The sequence below is a fragment of the Cervus canadensis genome, chromosome 6, assembly GCF_019320065.1.
Source record: "Cervus canadensis isolate Bull #8, Minnesota chromosome 6, ASM1932006v1, whole genome shotgun sequence".
NCBI classification, from domain to species: Eukaryota; Metazoa; Chordata; class Mammalia; order Artiodactyla; family Cervidae; genus Cervus; species Cervus canadensis.
The window spans coordinates 16706885-16729251 of record NC_057391.1 but is presented as its reverse complement, the minus strand read 5'-3'; the positions used below and the strand labels follow the sequence as shown (position 1 = coordinate 16729251).

Here is a 22367-nt window from a genome sequence, read left to right as displayed (position 1 = left end):
TATCCAGTATTTATGGAACTTAATATAAGATGAAAATGACATTCCCATTACAAAAGAGAATAATTTAATTGAGGAATGCTATTAGAAAACTGACTAGTCAATTGGAATAAAATCAAGTTACACTCTTACCTAACAGCATATATAAAAATAAATTTGATGTATTAAAGAAGGAATTTTAAAACCTTATTAAAATTTTAGAATAAAATTTATAAGGTCATTTGGATAAACTTGGAACTAGGAATCCTTTTTAAGGAAGATAGAAAAAATATTTTTAAAGAAAAGATAAATCAGAAACAGAACTAATGGATAGTATTTCATAAATCTAAAGCCCAATGACATAAAGTTTTAATTTTATAAAGTATAGTTATATACAAGTAGAATTATTTTGACATTTAAATAATATTAAATAAAGTTTCAGGGCAATATAAATGATATAGCCATTATATAAGTTATCACTTAATTAAAATGTTAATTCTTGTTTCCTTATTTTTCTAGCTGAAAGATCTAAGAAACTCTACATGTAGATACCCAAGTGAGGTGAAGGAGGTAAGCTAGTCAATATAAATTAATTTTATAACTAAAATTGCTAAGGTATATTTGTCTTTAAGATATATGTCAAATTCTAACTACAGTAAACTTCCAAAATATTATTCTAATTCCTCTTAAATGACTTGTTGATTACACTCTTCATATATGGAAAGCTGAAAGAATATTGGCTGAAAAACTGAAATAAAAGCTATATTATATTTTGTTTGAAATGTGTTTCAGAATTTGGTTAAGGTCATTAGATAACTGTGCATCAAATGAAAACTGAAGTGCATTCTATCTTTGAGTTGTAGCTTTTCTTTTTAAATCATATATATACACACACATTTTTTAATTATAAAACAAACTATAAAGTTATATATGCTTTATATTCCTCTCATTGACTTGCTTCTTGTATGCCTTTATGAACAGAAGTAAAATATGTTAAGCCTAGATAGTGTCCTCAGATTTGTTCATAAACCAAGGGATATGTGTTATATGATTTGTATGTCATAGAAGGAAAAGGCTGTGAGCCACTGGAAAAGACAGATACTACAGATTGTAACTGAAGTAACTATGTTTTATGCCAAATTGCTTAACACTGATAGTTACGGAGTAAGGATTTGTGCTAGCTACTGGGGAAACAACAAAGGTTAACACAATCAGGATTTTACAATCTAGTGGGGAAGACAGATACAAAACAACTACTTCATGTTGTTGTTCAGTCGCTAAGATGTGTCCGACTCTGCGACCCCATGGACTATATAGCATGACAGGCCCCTGTGTCCTTCACTATCTCCCGGAGTTTGCTCAAATCCATGTCCGTTGAGTTGGTGATGCCATCCAACCATCTCATCCTCTGCTGCCCTCTTCTCCTTTTTCCTAACTACCCAATGGTTAATCATGGTCATGATAAGTGCTAACAAGGGGAAGTGCAGAGTACTAGTAGAAAAAAAGGTATCTGATCTAGCCTACTCTCTGGGAAGTCATTAGGAAAGACTTTTCAGGGGAAGTGAGGTTGGAAGTCAAGACCTCCAGGCTGAATTGCAGTTAGCCAGGGTAGGGTGAAGGAAGCAGGGCAGGGGAGAATAGATCTGTTTGTAGAAGAAGGGTTCTAAGGTAGGAGGTAACCAAATTGGGAATCACTGAGGCTGCAGCACAAGAACAGAGTGGCTGATACTATGAGACAAGATAGGTAAGGTGGGTAGATGCCCTTATAGGCTATTAAGTAATCTAGATTTATTCCTAATAAAAATAAGAAACTACTAAAGGGTTTTTAAATTAGGAGCAATTTTATATTTTCAATATTTCCACCTTAACTTTTAAAACCTATTGCTAATTTCAGTAGGCTTTCTTAAGAAAACTATTTTAAAATAATCATATGTAAAATATTTTCCCATTTCTGCTCCAAATTCATTTCTCCAAAGATACTAATATCCGGAAAGAATACCACTGCATACCCTGCTTCCTCTGGAAATGTAGAGACGGTGCTTCCATCGTTCTGACAGTGGTCCTGAGAGTCAGAATCTCTTCTATCTTGATTTATAGCAATACTGGTTATTCGATGTTGTTGCAAGTCCCACTTTCGAGCTACATTGTTAATTGTTAACCTTTTCTTCTCCTATGAAAAAGTTCATTGTGACAAGAATTACATAATGCAATTTTTGTAGCAGGAGAATCCAAGGAGCATATTGTTTGTACTACTTATCACATCTTTAAAAGGAGTCAATTACTTAAAGCAGCTACCAAATATGTATTCTAAAACACAGTATAAGCAGCCTTTATTCAACCTATGCATTCAAACATCTCAAAAATGCTCTATCATTCTTAAAAAAGTATATACAAATAACAATTACTCCCACTGGACATAAGAAAATTCACTATTTGCAAGTTTAATTTGACAGAAATTTATATATTCAAGTGTTTTGTTTGCATGTATGCTAAGCTGCTTTAATCATGTCCCACTCTTTGCAACCCATGGATTGTAGCCTGCCAGGCTCCTTTGTCCATGGGATTGTCCAAGAAAGAACAATGGAGTAGGTTTCCATTTCCTCCTCCAGGGGACTCAAGTGTTACGTGAAGTTTAAGTTATGTCTTTGTGCTTAAAGATAGTAAGAAAAACTGACAATATTTTAATCTTTCTAACCAATAATTATGGGAAATATGGTGGAGTGATCTGGGGGCGGGGAAGAAAGGAGAGATTGAGCAGTGTTCTAAGCTTCACAGCATAAATTACAATGTCTGAAAATTAACAATCATATACAGACTATTAAAAGAAATTGTATTAGGTTCAAACATTTCTAGATAACTAGTAGATCTTAGATTATCCATTATCAAACCTCATGACTCAGATGGTGAAGAATCTGCCCACAATGCAGAAGACCCAGGTTCCATCCCTGGGTAGGGAGGATTCCCTGGAGGAGGAAATGGTAACCCACTCCAGTATTCTTGCCTGGAGAATCCCATGGACTGAGGATCCTGGTAGGTTACAGTCCATGGGGCTGCAAAGAGTCGGACATAACTGAGTGACCAACACAACTTCTAGATGGCAAGTTGATTAAATCAGAGTGCTGAAAATAGACACTTTCCCTTTTATCTTTACTCAGAGAACAATCATCTAGTAGAAACCATCTGTGTGACACTGACCCTCTTCACCTGCTCCCTTTGGAAGCAGTAAAAGCTGTCAGGAAGACTCTTTGCCTACTCCCTCAGTGCATTCACACATGTGTAATACTTATGTTTAGATTCACCTCTTTGCCTGTCTAAAATTTTAGATGCAGAAATGGCACTGGATAGGAATGAAAACTGGTGACAAAGCTTAATTAAAACTAAACATTTTTAAAGTTCTATTTCTGCATTTAAAAATGTCTTAAACATGGATTCTTTTTTCTATTGCTTGGTATTTGAAATGTGTTTATATAATTAAATGGGTTCCACTTAGTATGTGTATACTTCTGAGACTTCTTGACATTTTATGTATGTTCTTATCTAAAGCAAGTAGGCATTTGACATTCTACTATAAATTTCCCCCCCAAATCTATGATAAGGAGGCATCTTATCTTAAAGGATTCTATTTCAGTTATTTGCAGATGACTTGGGACAACCCAATTCTTAATCTACACAATACCATTATTTTCACTCAGTGCCATGGCTATTTTGCTTTTTTTTTTTCCCCAAGGCTATTTTGAAAGAGGCAGGGGCAGTGAGTTAATGGTAGATGGCTATCATGCCGATGCCATGCATGTGGCTTTCTGGCTGACTTGGAGTTGGCAAAAATAAATATCCTTAATGAGGTAGATATAGTAGTGCTTAAAAAAAGGCACAAAAGTTTACACCACTCAGGATGTTAAATTTATAACAAGATACTCTGAAAATGCAAACACTTTACTATACCAATCCCAAAGTTAAGCTTTCTTTAATTGGGTTGTTAAAATCAGATCAACACCAGGCTGACAAAGAAAATGGGTATTTTCACTGAGGTCAAAAAAGGGAAGATATAGTTTAAAACAAGAGTGATCTGGGGTCAGGTGGGGATCACCAGCTGGCTAGAGGGGCCAACAAGGGCTCTAAGTGCCTGTGGAGCAGGAAAAAGAACAAAGGAAAGACTAAGATTCTGTAAGGCAAAAGAGGGTTCCCCCCAAAAACTTTTATGTTCAAAGATCATGGATGCATCTGGCATATTAGTACAATATTGTACAATTAGTACAATATTAGTACAATGACTATAGCTACAGGACAGTCTGTCAAATTTGTGTTAAAATGATAGTTATTTTAGAAGATGCCAACTTTCAGCTTCTGCCACTTGAGTCTATTCTTTATAAATCAAGCAATACCGCACCAGTATATGTCATCACTATCACTTCCATTCATTTTAAAGATTGAAAAGAAAATAGAAAGATAGAAAAGCAACAGGACTAAAGATGGATGTCTATACACCCTTTCTGTCCCTCAGAAACAGCAGTCCCCAACTTTTTCGGGTACCAGGGATGAGTTTAATGGAAGACAATTTTTTCACGGACCAGGATACAGTGAGGGGGGGTGGTGGTTTGGGGATGTTCAAGCACATTGTATTTATTGTGTGATTTATTTCTTAATTATTATACATTGTGATATATAATGAAATAATTATACATCTCACTGGACTGCAGAATCAGTGAGAGCTCTATATTTGTTTTCCTGCAACCAGACAGTCCCATCTGGGGGTGATGGAAAAAACTGACATCTGAACTGAGATGAGCAGCTATAAATACAGATGAAGCTTCGATCGTTCGCCTGCCACTCACCTCCCGCTGTGTGGCCCAGTTCCTAATAGACTGGAGTTGAGAGGACTTGGGACCAAGTTTGTTTTGTTTGTTAATTTAGGAGTAGTTTTCACAAAGTAAAACACACAGATTCAAGTGTACTCTTCGATCAGTTCTGACAAACGCATAAATGTTAACCTGTAACATTTCCATCACCCCAGTAAGTTCTCTTGTTTCCTAAGTTTACTATATACAACTTTGTTATTCCCAAAATCTTTTAAGGACAGTAATATCTGATATGCTAACTCATTTAAAACAAATTCAAAAAAATCTTTAATTTTATACTCCTCAAAATCTTTACCACCTATCGGAGAAGCTAACAGAATTTTTTTTAATTTAAAAAGTCAGCACTAAAAAATAAATGCATGTAGCAGAGCTCATTAAAATATATCACTAAAGATGACAGTTTACTACAGTGGTTTCCAAAATGAAATTTAAATGCCAGGAGGATACACAAGGTGATGTACTGGTGTGGAAAGAAGGTTAACTTCTGTTTTATATATATATATATATATATATATATATATATATATACTTTTATCTCTTCCTTTTATAATTTCTCATCTTTGCATTTATCTTATAATGTACATTATATTACATTATATTGTATTTCAGAAGTAAAGGTTTGTTTGTAAGTTTTAAGGGTGTCTGTTTATTAAAAACACTATCAATAGGAATGAAAAATTTGTAGTTTGGAAACTACTTTTCTAGCTGATTAGCAAGCTAGCTTCAATATGTGTGAGTGTGTGTGTGTGTGTGTGCGCGCGCGAGCACATACATGAATGTAGACACCAGAGACAATACCTTAAGTAAAGATTGCTTATGACTTTCCCGCTTCTTCTCTTCTTCTTTTTTGGCTACAACAGATGCCATACGCCTTTCTTCTTCCTAAAAGAAAAATGTAAAAAAGTATTGTTGAGTATTTAAACTTTTTGATGCTAAATATCTTCAGTTCTCTGATTTTCTTTGTGAGAGCCATACTACTTGCTAATAGGAAATATGCCTTCAAAGAAAAAGTCAGTATGTTCCTCTTTATTTTCTTCTTCCAACTTAATTCTAAAAGAAAACTGTGCATTCTTAACTCTACTCCCAACTCTTGATGTGAGATAAACCTAAATAATACAAGAAAAAGACTGAGAAGAGAAAGAAGAAAGGGGGAGCAGGGGGCTTCCTTGGTGGCTCAGTGGTAAAGAATTCACCTGCTAATGCAAGAGACATGGGTTATGGGTTCAATCCCTGGTCCAGGAAGATTCCACATGTCATGAGGCAACTAAGCCCATGTGCCACAACTATTGGGCTTGTGCTCTAGAGCCTGGATAACGCAACTATTGAACGCATGTGCCACAATGACCGAAGCCTGCATGCCCTAAAGCCCATGCTCTGCAACAAGAGAAGCCACTGCAATGAGAAGCCCATGCACCACAACTGAGAGTGCCCCCACTCACACAACTAGAGAAAGCCCGTGCATAGCAACCAAGATCCTGCACAACCAAACATAAATAAAAAAGGCAGGTTTGTATAACTTTTATTTGTACTGTAGTTCTACATGGAGAGATTTAACAAAGTTTTTATCATGAAGATGAAAATCATACTTCTAACAATCTATTTAATTTATTATTGCAAAGCAGAGCTTTTTTTTAAATGACAATATAATTGTGAAAGCTTTTTAAAAATTTCCATGGATATTAATAAATTATTCTCCATTAAGATCATTACTTTGTTTTTAAGTTGATTTGGCCAGTCTAATTTCTTCCATTCTAAAAACTATGAAATAACTTTACTGTAATAACATTACAGTTTAGAAAAGCTTTTAAAAATCAGTCATAATCCCAAAACCCTAACTCAAATATAATTTTTCCATCACATTATGATATTCTCTATAAACAAATTTTTAAATATTGCAATCTGCATACACAATATGAATCATGATTTTTCACCCTGATGATTGGCAAATTTTAATAAAGTAAATTATAACCATGTAAGTCTTGGTTATAGATTTGTAGGCATTCAAAATGATGTCATAATTTGAGAAAACAATTTCTTCATGAAACACAAACTTGAAAATATCTTCAGAGACAGAAAACTATAAAAAGTAATTCAGTACATTTGAAGGAGAACATTTTCAGAAATACAATTTACAAAACCTGAAATTAAAAATTTAATGGAGGCGAATTGAAGAGTAGAATGCTCTCATACCACCCTATAATTGCCAGTCATAGCCCTTAACCTCTTTCATTTAAATTATCTCTGGTACATCTCTCCTCTTTCCTACAAATAGCTCCATGAAGGTATGGACCATATATCAGCTACCCAGCACACAGTAGATATGCAGTAAATATATATTCAAAGAATGAATTATTAAATGTACATCTCTATGACTGTGACTGTGTAAGTTGTTCAGTCGTGTCCGACTGTGACCCCATGGACTGTAGCCTGCCAGGCTCTTCTGTCCATGGAATTCTCCAGGCAAGAATACTGGAGTGGATTGACATTCCCTTCTCCATGGGATCTTCCCAACCCAGGGATCAAATTCAGGTCTCCTGATTTGCAGGCAGATCTGAGCCACAGGGAAGCGCACAACTGTTCAATAATTTCCTAAAACTGAAACCATTAATTCAAATGGTAGACATATTTCTAGGGCTTTTGCTGTGTTTGCAAAAGTACTCCATAATTGTAGTACTAATTTACATTTCTACCAGAAGTTAACATTTGATTTAAAATATAATGGATAGTCACAAGAGTTGTTCACCAAATATTCCTGTCTTCCTACATCCTGGCCATATAGTGAGATGGCACTTCATGTACTCTTGAAGTTAGGTGTGGTCATGTGAATTGCTTTGGCCAATGCTGTATGAACAAAAGTGATATGTATTACTTCTGGGTAGCAAATTTCAAAGACAATGTATGATATAGCTATTTCCTGTCTCACTTCTGCTACAGAATTTGCAAAGCTCCAAAGGATGGGCACTTTGAAGGCCTTGGTCGTGGAAAGAGGGCAACACAGAGTAAACTTCTCAGACCACATAAAATGGACAGACTGACAGTATGAGCATGAAATAAACCTTGTTGATTTATTCCACTGAGATTAGAGAAGTTGTTACTGTAAGATGGAGAAGCTCTAAACAGCAAAAACAAGACTTGGAGCTGACTGTGGATTAGATCACGAGCTCCTTATTGCAAAATTCAGCCTTAAATTGAAGAAAGTAGGGAAAACCACTAGACTTTTCAGATATGATCTAAATCAAATCCCTTATAATTATACAGTAGAGGTGACAAATAAATTCAAAGGATTAAATTTGGTAGACAGAATGCCTGAAAAACTATGGACAGAGGTTTGTAACACTGTACAGGAAGAAAAGAAATGCAAGAAGGCAAAGTGGTTGTCTGAGGAGGCCTTACAAATAGCTGAGAAAAGAAGAGAAGCAAAAGGCAAAGGAGAAAGGGAAATATACAGCCAAGAACAGCAAGGAAAGATAAGACAGCCTTCTTAAGCAAACAATGCAAAGAAATAGAGGAAAACAATAGAATGGGAAAGACGAGAGATCTTGTCAAAAAAATTAGAGATAACCAAGAGAACATTTCATGCAAAGATGGGCACAATAAAGAACAGAAACAGCAAAGACCTAACAGAAATAAAAGAGATTAAGAAGAGGTGGAAAGAATATACAGAAGAACTATAGAAGAAAGGTCTTAATGACCCAGATAACCACAATGGTGTGATCACTCACCTAGAGCCAGATATCCTGGAGTATGAAGTTAAGTGAGCATTAGGAAGCATTACTGTGAACAAAGCTAGTGGAGGTGATAGAACTCCAGCTGAGCTATTTCAAATGCTAAAAGACGATGCTGTGAAAGTGCTGCACTCAATATGCCAGAAAATTTGGAAAACTCAGCAGTGACCACAGGACTGGACAAGGTCAGTTTTCATTCTAATCCCAGAGAAGGGCAATGCCAACAAATGTTCAAACTACCATATGATTGTGCTCATTTCACATGCTAACAAAGTAATGTTCAAAATCCTTCAAGCTAGGCTTCAATGGTACTTAAACCGAGAACTTCCAGATGTACAAGCTGGATTTAGAAAAGGCAGAGGAACCAGAGATCAAATTGCCAACACCCATTGGATCATATAAAAAGCAAGGAATTCCAAAAACATATCTACGTCTGCTTCATTGACTACGCTAAAGTCTTTGACTGTGTGGATCACAACAAACTGGAAAATTCTTAAAGAGATGGGAATACCAGACCTTCTTAACCTGTCTCCTGAGAAACTTGTATGCAGGTCATGAAGCAACAGTTAGAACTAGACATGGAATAACTGACTGTTTCAAAATTGGGAAAGGAGTACATCAAGGCTACATTTTGTCACCCTGCTTATTTAACTTCTGTTCAAAATGCCAAGATGGATGACTCACAAGCTGAAATCAAGATGGCTGGGAGAAATATCAACAACCTCAGATATGCAGATGATATCACCCTGATAGCAGAAGTGAAGAGGAACTAAAGAGCCTCTGATGAAGGTGGAATAGGAGAGTGAAAAAGCTCTCAACATTCAAAAAATGAAGATCATGGCATCCGGTCCCATCACTTCATGGCAAACACATGGAGGAACAGTGGAAACAGTGACATTTTATTTTCTTGGGCTCTAAAATCACTGCGGATGGTGACTGCAGCCATGAAATTAAAAGACGCTTACTCCTTGGAAGAGAAGTTATGACAAACATAGACAGTATATTAAAAAGTAGAGACACCTTTTGCCCTCATAGATGTGTATAGTCAAAGCTATGGTTTTTCCAGTAGGCATGTATAGATGTGAGAGTTGAACCATAAAAAAGACTGAGTGCTGAAGAATTGATGTGTTTGATCTGTGGTGCTGGAGAAGATTCCTGAGAGTCCCTTGGACAGTAAGGAGATTAAACCAGTCAATCCTAAAGGAAATCAGTCCTAAATATTCATTGGAAGGACTGATGCTGAAGCTGAATCTCCAATACCTTGGCCACCTGATGCAAAGAGCTGACTCACTGGAAAAGACCCTGATGCTGGGGGAGATTGAGGACAAGAGGACAAGGAGGTGGCAAAGGATGAGATGCTTAGATAACATCATTGACTCAATGGACATTAGTTTGAGCAAACTCCAGGTAATAGTGAAGGACAGGTAAGCCTGGTGTGCTGCAGTCCATGGGGTTGCAAAGAGTCAGATATGACTCAGTGACTGAACAACAACAGTCTAGAGCATCCCAATCAGTATATATAATATAATTAGAATTAAGGAAAGTCAAAGAGGCACAAAAATGTATTCTAGGGTGTGAGCCATTATAAATGCTCCTGTAAACAAAGGACTTAGGCTAAAGAAGTAAATAAAAAATGCACAAAGTAAACTATTGCAGAGTTAAAAAGGTAAGCAGAAATACATCCACTGGAAGACTCAAAGTTTAAAAATGAGGAAATGAACACTCTGAGAAGTTTAGTAACTTATACAAAGTCAAAGCCAGGATCAGAACCAGAGGTCATTTGTGAGAAATGGGGTTTGCATTTTTATAATCAGGATATATTTATATGTGTTTTACTGGTTTTAGACGGATGAAAAAAGTGAGGTCAAAATTTAGCAGTAATCTGCCATATGATTTAGTTGTTTAAAAGGGAGTGAAAATTTATGTGATTTTTGGTGAATTTAAAGTATATTTTACAATATGGAAAAGAGTTGTTCTTAATGTTAAAAGGCCGAACAGAGGTAATGAGGAAAAATAAACTAATAAGAAATTCAGAACCTTGGTTCCTAGTTTCATAAAATAGCTCAATTAATAACCACATTAAACTCTTTTGTTCAGTAGATGTTGATTTAGTACCTATTAAGTATAATCTGTTTCAGAAAAAAACTTTTTAAAAGAACAAAATATATTGATGGTCAATTGTTGACTCATGTATTGAATGTGAACTAGAAACAGATTGGTTTTTCAAAGAGCCAATTTTAAGCAGTACTGGAAACTGTATGGATCACGTACTACACATACTTAACAGATGATTTCATTAGATTTGCAAAAAGAATCTGAGCTTCTACTAAAGGCAGGAGGACTTTAAAAGGAAAGTTAAACCTAGGAAAACTGGATAGATGCCAAATCAATTCAAATATTGAATGTTTTAAAAATTTATACATATGATGACTGTATTTCAGCCCAAATAATTATAGAGTAACTAAACTTAGAAACAAAAACAAACCCCTCTAACTGTAAAGATAAGCTATAAATCTGTTGGTAAGAAGGAAAAAAATTGTAAAATTCAGGCATCTTCATGATAATAATCCAATTTCTGGGACAAAAACCATATCCTTTATGTAGCAAAAGAAAGAGATCTACCTGGCCTGAAAGTGCACATACACTTTTCTCTTTACTGTGGTTTGTCAGGAAGACCTAATACAGAAACAGTTTAATTAAGAAGCGTAGTGATTTAATGGAGAAGGAAATGGCAACCCACTCCAGTATTCTTGCCTAGAGAATCCTGAGGACAGAGGAGCCTGGCGGGCTGCTGTCCATAGGGTCGCACAGAGTCTAACATGACTGAAGCGACTTAGCATGCATGCATGCACTGGAGAAGGAAATGGCAACCCACTCCGGTATTCTTGCCTAGAGAATCCTGTGGACAGAGGAGCCTGGTGGGCTGCCGTCTATGGGGTTGCACAGAGTCGGACAAGACTGAAGTGACTTAGCAGCAGCAGCAGTGATTTAATAGGTATTTAATAACTTAGATTATACCCTCTTAGCAGACTACTAAGGCTCTAAAACAATGAATTTATTACTTGAGAAGACGTTTTGCTACAAAATCAATAATAGCAGTCCTAATATAATCAACAATTTATTATGTGGAATTTTAAAAACAATGGCAATGTGGGTTTTTTAACCATATACTTTAAATAGTTTTACAAGACATTGTTTTCCTTGACTACACTAAATATTAAAACAGACTACAATTAGAGTTTTTGTCTAGAGGAGAATGTTCCTTATTTTTCTTTCAATCTTTTTTTTTAACAGAGAAAACAGATGTTTCCAGGGTCATAGTCAATGTCAGAATGAAGATTAGAAGCTATATCACTTGACTTCTACTGGCCCAGGGATAACAGTCATATTATACATTCAGTTCAGTTCAGTTCAGTCACTCAGTTGTGTCTGACTCTTTGTGACCCCATGCACTGCAGCACACCAAACTTCCTTGTCCATCACCAATACCTGGAGCCTACTCAAACTCATGTCCATCACGTCAGTGACGCCATCCAACCATGTCATCTTCTGTCATCCCCTTCTCCTCCTGCCTTCAATTTTTCCAAGCACCAGGGTCTTTTTCAATGAGTTGGTTCTTTGCATCAGGTGGCCAAAGTACTGTAGTTTCAGCTTCAGCAACAGTCCTTCCAAGGAATATTCAGGACTGATTTCCTTTAGGATGGACTGGTTGGATCTCCTTGCTGTCCAAGGGACTCTCAAGAGTTTTCTCCAACGCCACAGTTCAAAAGCATCAATTCTTCGGTTCTCAGCTTTCTTTATAGTCCAACTCTCACATCCATATATGACTACTGGAAAAACCATACCTTTGACTAGACTGACCTTTGTTGGGAAGTAATGTCTCTGCTTTTTAATATGCTGTCTAGGTTGGTCACAGCTTTTCTTCCAAGCAGCAAGCTTCTTCTAATTTCATGGCTGCGGTCACCATCTGCAGTGATTTTGGAGCCCAAGAAAATAAAGTCTCTCACTGTTTCCATTGTTTCCCCATTTTTTGCCATGAAGTGATGGGACCAGATGCCATGATCTTAGTTTTCTGAATGTTGAGTTTTAAGCCAACTTTTTCACTCTTCTCTTTCAAGAGGTTCTTTAGTTCTTCTTCGCTTTCTGCCATAAGGGTGGTGTCATTTGCGTATCTGAGGTTATTGATATTTCTCCCGGCAATTTGATTTCAGCTTGTGCTTCACCCAGCTCGGCATTTCGCATGATGTATGCTACATATAAGTTAAATAAGCAGGGTGACAATATACAGCCTTGATGTACTCCTTTCCTGATTTGGAACCAATCTGTTGTTCCATGTCCAGTTCTAACTGTTGCTTCCTGACCTGCATACAGATTTCTCAGGAGGCAGGTCAGGTGGTCTGGTATTCCCATCTCCTTGAAGAATTTTCTACAGTTTGTTGTGATTCACACAGTCAAAGGCTTTGGCGTAGTCAATAAAACAGAACTAGATGTTTTTATGGAACTCTCTTGCTTTTTCAATGATTCAACGGATATTGGCAATTTGATCTCTGGTTCCTCTGTCTTTTCTAAATCCAGTTCAAGCTGGAACATCTGGAAGTTCCTGGTTCATGTACTGTTGAAGCCTGGCTTGGAGAATTTTTAGAAGTACTTTGCTCGTGTGTGAGTTGAGTGCAACTGTGTGGTAGTTTGAACACTCTTTGGGATTGCCTTTCTTTGGGATTGGAATGAAAACTGACCTTTTCCAGTCCTGTGGCCACTGCTGAGTTTTCCAAATTTGCTGGCATATTAAGTGTAGCACTTTCATAGCATCATCTTTTAGGATTTGAAATAGCTCAAATGGAATTCCATCACCTCTACTAGCTTTGTTCATAGTGATGCTTCCCTCTGCCATCTTGTTTGCAACCTCCATATTATACATTAGGGGAGAAAAAGCCAGAACAGGATAGGTTATACTACCATAATAACTTTAAAACTCACACTGGCTTACAATAAGAGAAGTTTGTTTCTTGATCATGCAAAGAACAGCCCAGCTGTTCTCCATGTAGTAGGCTAAATGTTCCTAGGTGCTATGACTTGATGGCACCTTTGACTCAATATTTGCTTTCACAATGACCATCACATGGGAGAAAAGCCCAGAAAATCGCACTTTGGCCTTTAAATGCTTCTGTCTGAAAATTATGTACATTACTTCTGCTCACATTTCACTGACCAAAGCAAGTTGCATGACCATATTTAACTCCAAGAGAAAGGGAAATATTATCTTTCCACCTGGAAGACAGAAGAACACACTGGGGACATTAGTAACGGCTACCACACAGGACACTCACTTCTACCCCGGATAGGCTACCTCATATTTTGGAGAACAAATTGTAAACAAGTTCATATAAAGCCAACTATATGTGAGTTTGAGGTGGAAACTTTATAGATACTGTATCCATTTCATAATTGTGAGAATAGCACCTGCATTCACAAAATACTGCCTGGAAATAAAAAATTCTGGGAGGTGGAATTTTCCATACAATGGTCCTTGTTCTAGTCCTTCAAAATGTGTCTATTCTAGAACTGCCATATAACCCAGCAATCCCACTGCTGGGCATACACACCAAGGAAACCAGAATTGAAAGAGACGTGTACCCTAATGTTCATCGCGGCACTGTTTACAATAGCTAGGACATGGAAGCAACCTAGATGTCCATAGGCAGACAAATGGATAAGAAAGCTGTGGTACATTTACACAATGGAATATTACTCAGCTATTAAAAAGAATGCATTTGAATCAGTTCTAATGAGGTGGATGAAACTGGAGCCTATTATACAGAGTGAAGTCAGTCAGAAAGAAAAACACCAATACAGTATATTAACGCATATATATGGAATCTAGAAAAATGGTAACGATGACCCTATATGTGAGATACAAAAGAGACACAGATGTAAAGAACAGACTTTTGGACTCTGTGGGAGAAGGCAAGGGTGGGATGATTTGAGAGAAGAGCACTGAAACATGTATATTATCATATGTGAAATAGATCGCCAGTCCAGATTCAATGCATGAGATGGGGCACTCAGGGTCAGTGCACTAGGATGACCCTGAAGGATGGGATGGGGAGGTAGTAGGAGGGGGGTTCAGGATGGGGAACACATACACACCCCTGGCTGATTCATGTCAGTGTATGGCAAAAACCACTACAATATTGCAAAGTAATTAGCCTCCAATTAAAATAAATAAATAAATTTTTAAAAATGTGTCTATTCCCTCCTTTTTTGTACAGTTGTAAAAATATTTGAAGACTACTGTAATATCTTCTTTGTCAATGAATTGTGCTAGGTTTTCTGGAGATGTTTGTTTGCAATCACCCTTCTAAAACTAATAGTTCAGGTGTAATTTAACAAAGGAAAAAAGGGAACTGTTGTCCATTTTTCTAAATTCTCTATTTCTATAAATGAATATTGTTTTAAGCCATATTAACTTCTAACAATCACATTTCATAATTAACTCAATTTGAACTTATCAATTTCAATGCAAGTCTTTCTCACACATGCTAATCCTCTTTCCCCTAACCTTTCATTTGGCTGAGAACTGTCATGTTTGTTGTTAAGAAGCTAAGTCTAGAATTTTCAATTTATCTATTTTTTATCTTGCTAAATTCTGCTGATATTTATAGATTAGAAGTTGGCACACTTTTTCTACAAAGAGCCAGATAGCACATATCTGAAGCTTTGTGATCCATATAAAATCTCCAGCACATATTCTTTTTGTTTTTCACAGTGCTTCACAAATGTAAAAACCATTCACAGCTTGAGAGCTATGAAAAAAAAAAACAAAACAAAACAGTCTGTGGGATGGATTTGGCTCGCAGGCTGTAGTTTACCAAACCTTGTTTTAGATTATTGAGCTTCTGGATTCTGATTTCATCAACTGGTCTATCAGGATTTCTAACTCTCCCAGTTTGTCATTTATATACTTTATTACTCAACTAGTCAATACTTAAACATGTTTAAGAGAATGAGAGTGAGCAAAAAGCCTCACAGCACCCCAGGACAGATTTCTCTGCAGGCTGGCTGTTAATCCATTACTTTCTGTTCTGTAGGTATACTCCAATCACAAATCCACTTAACTATGTTGTCGTACAATTTACTCAATATGCTATCATGAAAGACTTCACTCAGTGCTTCGCTTAGATACCAAAACACTGTCTCTCTATAGTATTCTTCTGAGAAGGTCTATTTATAATATCTAAAATAGTAACCTAATTTTGTCTGGCACAAATTGTTTTTAGTGAACTAATGCTGCCTCCTTGTGATCAATTCCTTAAGTACTCACAAATCATCTAAATAATCCAATTTAGATTTCTTTCATAATCTACATTCAAGTTAATCGTCATGATTTGCCACAATATTTTTTCTATCCAAGATAAAAAGAGAGATTAGTTTATCTTACCTTTTAACTACTCTACTATTCTACACTGCTTTCCAGATATAACTTTCAAAGGCCTAGCAATTTATTCACTGCTCTAGATCAAAGATTGGCAAATTCTAGCCCACAGAACAAATGCAGCATGCCATCTGTCTTTGTAAATAAAGTTTTATTGGAACACAGCCATGCTCACTTTTATGTAATGTTCATGTCTGCTTTTACTTTACAATGAGAGAGTTGAATAGCTTTCAACACAGACTGTATATCCCCAAAAGCCTAAAATATTTACTATGAAGCCCTTTAGGCTATGAGCTCAGTTGTGTCAGACTCTTTGTGGCCCCATGGACTGTAGCCCACCGGGGCTCCTCTGGCCATGAAATTTTTCTGGGCAAGAATACTAGAGCACATTGCCGTTTCCTACTTCAGGGGATCTTCCTGACCTAGGGATTAAAACTGCATCTCTTAGTTTCCTGCATCGGCAGGCAGATTCTTTACCACTAGTGCCGCCTGGGAATCCCCAATAAGGGCCTTCAGCCCCTAATAGGTCTGGATTCAAACTTTTTATTCACCTATCCAAGGCTTTGTTTTCACTTTATTAATATCTATTTCTTCTCTTTACTGACTAAAAGTTATTCTTCCTAACAGAGACAACGAAAGCAAAATAGGAATTGAGGCCAGCAACTCACATTATCTTGAGATGCCATATTATCTCTTGCCATTCCTCTAGATCAGACACTCCAGAAGCTCTTATCCTGACTAACCCTTTCTCATTTTATCACTCATCCTATCTTTCCCAATTTGTTCTCTGGGCTGCTACTCAGACAACCTTTTCAATAGGCAAATCCAATTGAAGTATCTTAAACTCTTCAAGAGTTTCCTATTATGTTCAACACAAAAATCTAAACTCTTCCTTCTGGCATAAAACACCTTCTTCATGACTCAGCTCTCACTGGTCAGGCATCCTTTTCCTGCTGCTCTTTTCGCCTATGAACACTCCGTGCTCAGCCATGCTGAACCGCTCTGAGTTGCTATATCCTCACACCCCTCTGCATTCTGCGTGCCTTCTCTCTCTCTCTCTAGAACACTTTCATACTGATATATCCTCCTTTGTCTCTGGCCCTCCTCAAGTCTCAAGTCAAGTATTTTCTCCTTTGGAATTTTTTCTATTTCTCCAGTATACATAGGACAGCTTTGCTCTTTGATATCATCCTGCTGTGTGTGTGTGTGTATGTGTAAACATACACATATCTATTCATCAATCAATTTTATCTAACTAGTTTGTCACTTTGCATTATAATCTGGCTGCATGCCTGCCTCCGTACTTGACTGTAAGTAACTTGAGGGTGTTAACTGCGATTCTGATCTTGTCATCACTAGAGTCTAATACACACCCTAGTGCAGAAACTCCAAGGTGCCTAAGACTGTCTTAGGAATTTTTCCATGGTACCACTAGGTCAAAAAACATATGTTATAGCCCTGTTTATTAACTAGTTAGTAAACAACAAGATTCATGTTCTAGCAACTTAGTGAAATTCGCTCAGTTGTGTCCAACTCTTTGCAACCCCAATGGAGTACACAGTCCATGGGATTTTCCAGGCCAGAATACTGGAGTGGGTAGCCGTTCCCTTCCTCTAGCGGATCTTTCCAACTCAGGGATCGAACCTAGGTCTCCCACATTGCAGGGAGATTCTTTATGAGCTGAGCCACCAGGAAACCATTTCAAAAATAATAATTTGAATAAAAAATATCACTCTTGAACAACTATAAAAACTTACTAGTGAAATGTGTATATCTGTAAGGCATTACACAACTTCTCAAACATGAGAATTAGATTGGATACTGTCACCCTCATTTCCTGCTCTGTGTTGATTTTAGTATTTGTTTTTATCACAACAGTCGCTGGAAGGTCAGCTGTGCCAGGGTATAATGCCATAGAGAGAAATACACTGTGATGTAATGTTGAGATGGTAAACTACGTTAAGCTAGTAGTCTTCTCAGGGTCTCACAGATATCAAATCTCATTGCCTTTTGCTTGAAAATTATAAACACTCCACAACGCCCCTGCGAGTTCACAGTATCTTTGGCACACAGTTTGGGGAACCATAGCCGCAATACACAAGTTCATGAGGTATCTATGTAATCCACTCCAGCTAGAAAACAGTAGTTATAGAACTGGTATCAGTAAAATTTTCCAGCCAGATGGTAAATCTTTTAGGGTCATAGGCTATATAGTTTCTTTAACAACTACTCAATTCTGCCAGTGTAGCATTAAAGCAGATATAAATAATACATAAGTGAGTGGACATGATTGTGTTCTAATATAATTTTATTTACAAAAACAGGTGACCCGCTCATGGGCTAGTGTTTGTCAATACTAGCCCAGGTTGGAAAATTTATAGAAAGTCTTTTACAAGGTATATTCTTTACAAACTAAAGTTACTAAAAGATTTAAACAAAAGGTGAAACAAAATACCATGAGACTATACTGATATGAATAAGTTAATAAATTAAAATTTTTATGAGGTACAGAATTACAAAAGTGTGATAGTATGATTTATTGTAAGAGATACATGTTTGATCTTCATCCCAGTTTCTGGTTCACAGCTTCTCAAATCCTAGGAATTTCCTAAGTGTGTAGAGTGATAAAGGTGTCTATTGTTTCATTAATGAGATGACTTTTGGACCTCATCTAAGGATGGAGGCTGGTTGCCAGGAGAACCAACCAGGCAATTAAGAAGGTCGGAACTTTCCATTGCACCCCCAGATCTCCAGGGAGAGAAGAGGAGCTGAAGGTTGAATCAATTGCCAATAGCCAATGATATAATCAATTATGACTACTTAATGAAGCCTCCATAAAAAGTCCAAAGGGACAGGTTCAGAGAGCTTCAGGAATGGTAAAACCTGGACATCTGGGGAGAGTGGTATGCTCAGAAGCTCTGTGTCCCTTCCCACCAAGCCCTGTGCATCCCTTCATCTGGCTGTTTCTGAGTTATATCATTTTACAATAAACCGGTGACCTAGTAAGTACTGGGTTGCTCAAAAAGTTCACTCAGGTTTTCCCACTGGAGAAGGCAATGGCACCCCACTCCAGTACTCTTGCCTGGAAAATCCCATGGACAGAGGAGCCTGGTGGGCTGCAGTCCATGTGGTCGCTAAGAGTCGGACACAACTGAGCGACTTCACTTTCACTTTTCACTTTCCACTTTCATGCATTGGAGAAGGACGTGGCAACCCACTCCAGTGTTCTTGCCTGGAGAATCCCAGGGAGGGCGGAGCCTGGTGGGCTGCCGTCTATGGGGTCGCACAGAGTCGGACACGACTGAAGCGACTTAGCAGCAGCAGCAGCAGGTTTTCCCATAAGCTGTTATGGAAAAACCCAAATAAACTTTTTGGCCAACCTAACAGTTTCTGCCAGTAGGTCAGAAGTACAGGTAATAACCTGGACTTGTTACTGGCATCTGGCAGAGCAGGGAAGGTACATGTGCAGTTTTCCAGACTGAGCCCTCAACCTGTGGAATCTGATGCTATCTCCAGGTGGATAGTGTCTGAATTGAATTCTTGAACAGTGAGCTGGTGTTCTGAGAACTTCTTACTGGAGGTGTGAGGAACCCTGCCCTCCACGTTGGAAATTGAATCTCAGAACACCAAAAGAAAAGGAAATGGGAATAATTTCACATGCAGAAACCTCACAGACACCATCTTAAAGTAAACAACATCAATAAAGATATACATTACAGAACACTCAATAGGATACAATAAGAGAAATGCAAAATCACTTGTGTGCTATTTAGGCCAAAAAGCTATAACTACTAATTAATCATGAGGAAACATCAAATAAAACCTGAATTAAGGGTCATTCTATAAAATAACTGACCTGTAAACTTCATAAATGTCAGTCATGAAGTCAAGGAAAGACTAGGAAACTGTTCAGGAAATATGGTGACAATAGACACCTGACAACAAAATGTACCTCTATGCAATGCATAATTCCAAACTGGATCATTTTGCCCCACAGAACATTCTTAATATAATTGGTAAAATGTGAATGTAGTGTGATGATTAGACACTAGCAATTATTCAATGTTTTTTCCTTGATGTTGTTGGTTATACTGTGTTTACATGAGAGAATGTCTTTGCTTACAAGATATACCATGAAGTATTCAGAGCAGTTGGGGAATTGAGTTAGCAGCTTATTCTCAAATTGTTCAATAAAACAAAGTTCTTTGTACTGTACTTACAACTCTTCTGTAACTTTGAGATTATTTCCATTAAAATTTTTTGAATTTCTAAAATTAACAGTGGAGGAACAGATGTACAAGGATTGCTGCTCTATATTTAGCAGAAGAGCTGGCCCTCTCCCATCCCAGGGGATTTTCCTCATCTCCTTACCAAACAAGCACATTCTAGGGAATGTACAAGGACAAGGATTATAGATAGCATTGTTTGTTCTCCCTTATTTAAGGCATGAAAGTGAAAAGTGTTAATTGCTCAGTTGTGTCAGATTGTTTGCAACCCCATGGACTGTAGCCCACCAGGCTCTTCCATCCATGGAATTCTCCAGGCAAGAATACTGGAGTGGATAGCTATTCCCTTCTCCAAGGGATCTTTCTGACCCAGGGATCAAACCCAGGTCTCCTGCATTGCAGGCAGATTCTTTACTGTCTGAGCCACCGGGGAAGCCCATCAATCCCTGGGTCGAGAAGAGCCCCTGGAGAAGGGAATGGCTACCCATTCTAGTATTTTTGCCTGGAAAATTCCAAGGACAGAGAAGCCTGGCGGGTTACAGTCCATGGGGTCACAAAGAGTTGGACAAGTGACTGTGATTGAGCAACTCACGCAACTTTTCTTTTATTTAAGGCATGGAAATGGCTAAATTTTACTCAACCAAAAAGTCTTTACTGAATATTACTACATTCTCAGCATTGTATGAGATAGAGAAGGAAAGAAAATAAACATGCATAGAACATCTCCATGTATCAGGCAAGGAAGATGAAGAATGGCTTCTGCCCTTAAGGACCAAATACATTAGCTGAGTAGACAAGACTGACATAAATTTACTATGAGAAACACATCATATAATTACTAACTTATATAAATGGGTAAGCTTCATTTCTCACCCTGTTCATTGCAACCTCAACAGGAAGAGAGTACTAAAGACCCTTAACTAAGAAAGACAAGAAGATAAGAGCAAAAGTACAAGACAGAGTGGCCAGTATAGATCCAAACGAACTGAGAAGACAAAGAACCTTTTCTCCATGCTGGAACAAAGACAGAGGTAGAACCCTAGGAGATTCCTAGTATTTATGAATTCATCAACACTTCGCCCGTTAGCCACCTTGATGTCCATAATATCACTGAGGTGGAAACGTGAATGGCACGCACTGTGAAACCAGTGGACAGGCAATGAGTCACCAGGCAATTGAGTAAACCTGAGTGATCACTCAGAATCCACATCAGGGAATTTGCTGGCTTTCCAGTGGTTAGGACTCTGTGCTTTCACTGCCGAGGGTACAAGTTCAATCCCTAGCTGGGGAACTAAGAAACCAGCAGACACAGGATATGGACCAAAAAAAATCCACATAAAATTAGCACAGTCTAAAAGTAAGAAAACAGTGGAGGTTTAGGATATTTTTCTAGGTCAGAGATTATCAAACTGAGATCATTAACAGATATTTTCTGTTCCAATAAATTTGGGCTGCAACAAAACAAATTCAGGCAAGGTTCTTTATTACAGAACTTCTTAGAGGCTAAAGCATGCTTATGTGCATTGTACACCTAAAAGGAGGAGTACTATAAGCAGCATTTCACTTAGATCAGGAGCCATATCACAACTTCTACTGTGAAAAATGTCTACCATGGAGACAGAATGAATAAAAAAGGAGATACTTCGAGAAATATAGCATCGAAAGGAATAATATTAATAGCTTCATATTATGTTTCCTGGAAGACTCACATTGTTCTAAGGTTTAATACTTAATTTCATCTTGACAACAATGATATGACATACTTATGATCCCCATTTTACTTGGAGGAAAATTAGATAGAAAGGTTAAGTAAATTGTCAAAGGTCATACACTAGAAAATGGTCAAGCCAGGATTCAGACTGAAGCAGTCTGGCTCCAGCACCCATCTTCTTAGCCATTATACTATGTAACTTACAAATGAAATCCTCACTCATCTATTCCAAAGTAAACTGTTAGCTGGGTATTAAGCAAGAATGAAAAGCAAGCATGGTGATTAATTCAAACAGAAGGCTAGGAACTTAATTCAATGAAATTGGGAATATGGATAGGAGGTAAAAAAGAAAGTTTATCATTATAATTATTTAGTATATAGTCATGATAATCCATAGATTGTTAAAAATCAGTGTTTTAAGCAAAGAATATGCACTCCAAT

General features: G+C 37.3%; 1 protein-coding gene across 8 annotated transcripts in view; it reads right to left on the bottom strand.

Moving 5' to 3' along the window:
* The window catches only part of LRRC49 (leucine rich repeat containing 49), a 154987-nt gene that overhangs the window by 47218 nt on the left and 85402 nt on the right, over positions 1–22367 (bottom strand). For all 8 annotated transcript variants that reach the window (XM_043470946.1, XM_043470942.1, XM_043470944.1 and 5 more), the window contains 2 exons: positions 5631–5714; positions 1986–2146 (listed from right to left, as the gene is read on the bottom strand). In XM_043470946.1, coding sequence (XP_043326881.1) covers positions 1986–2146; positions 5631–5714 — 245 coding nt within the window. The remainder of the gene's footprint in view (positions 1–1985; positions 2147–5630; positions 5715–22367) is intronic.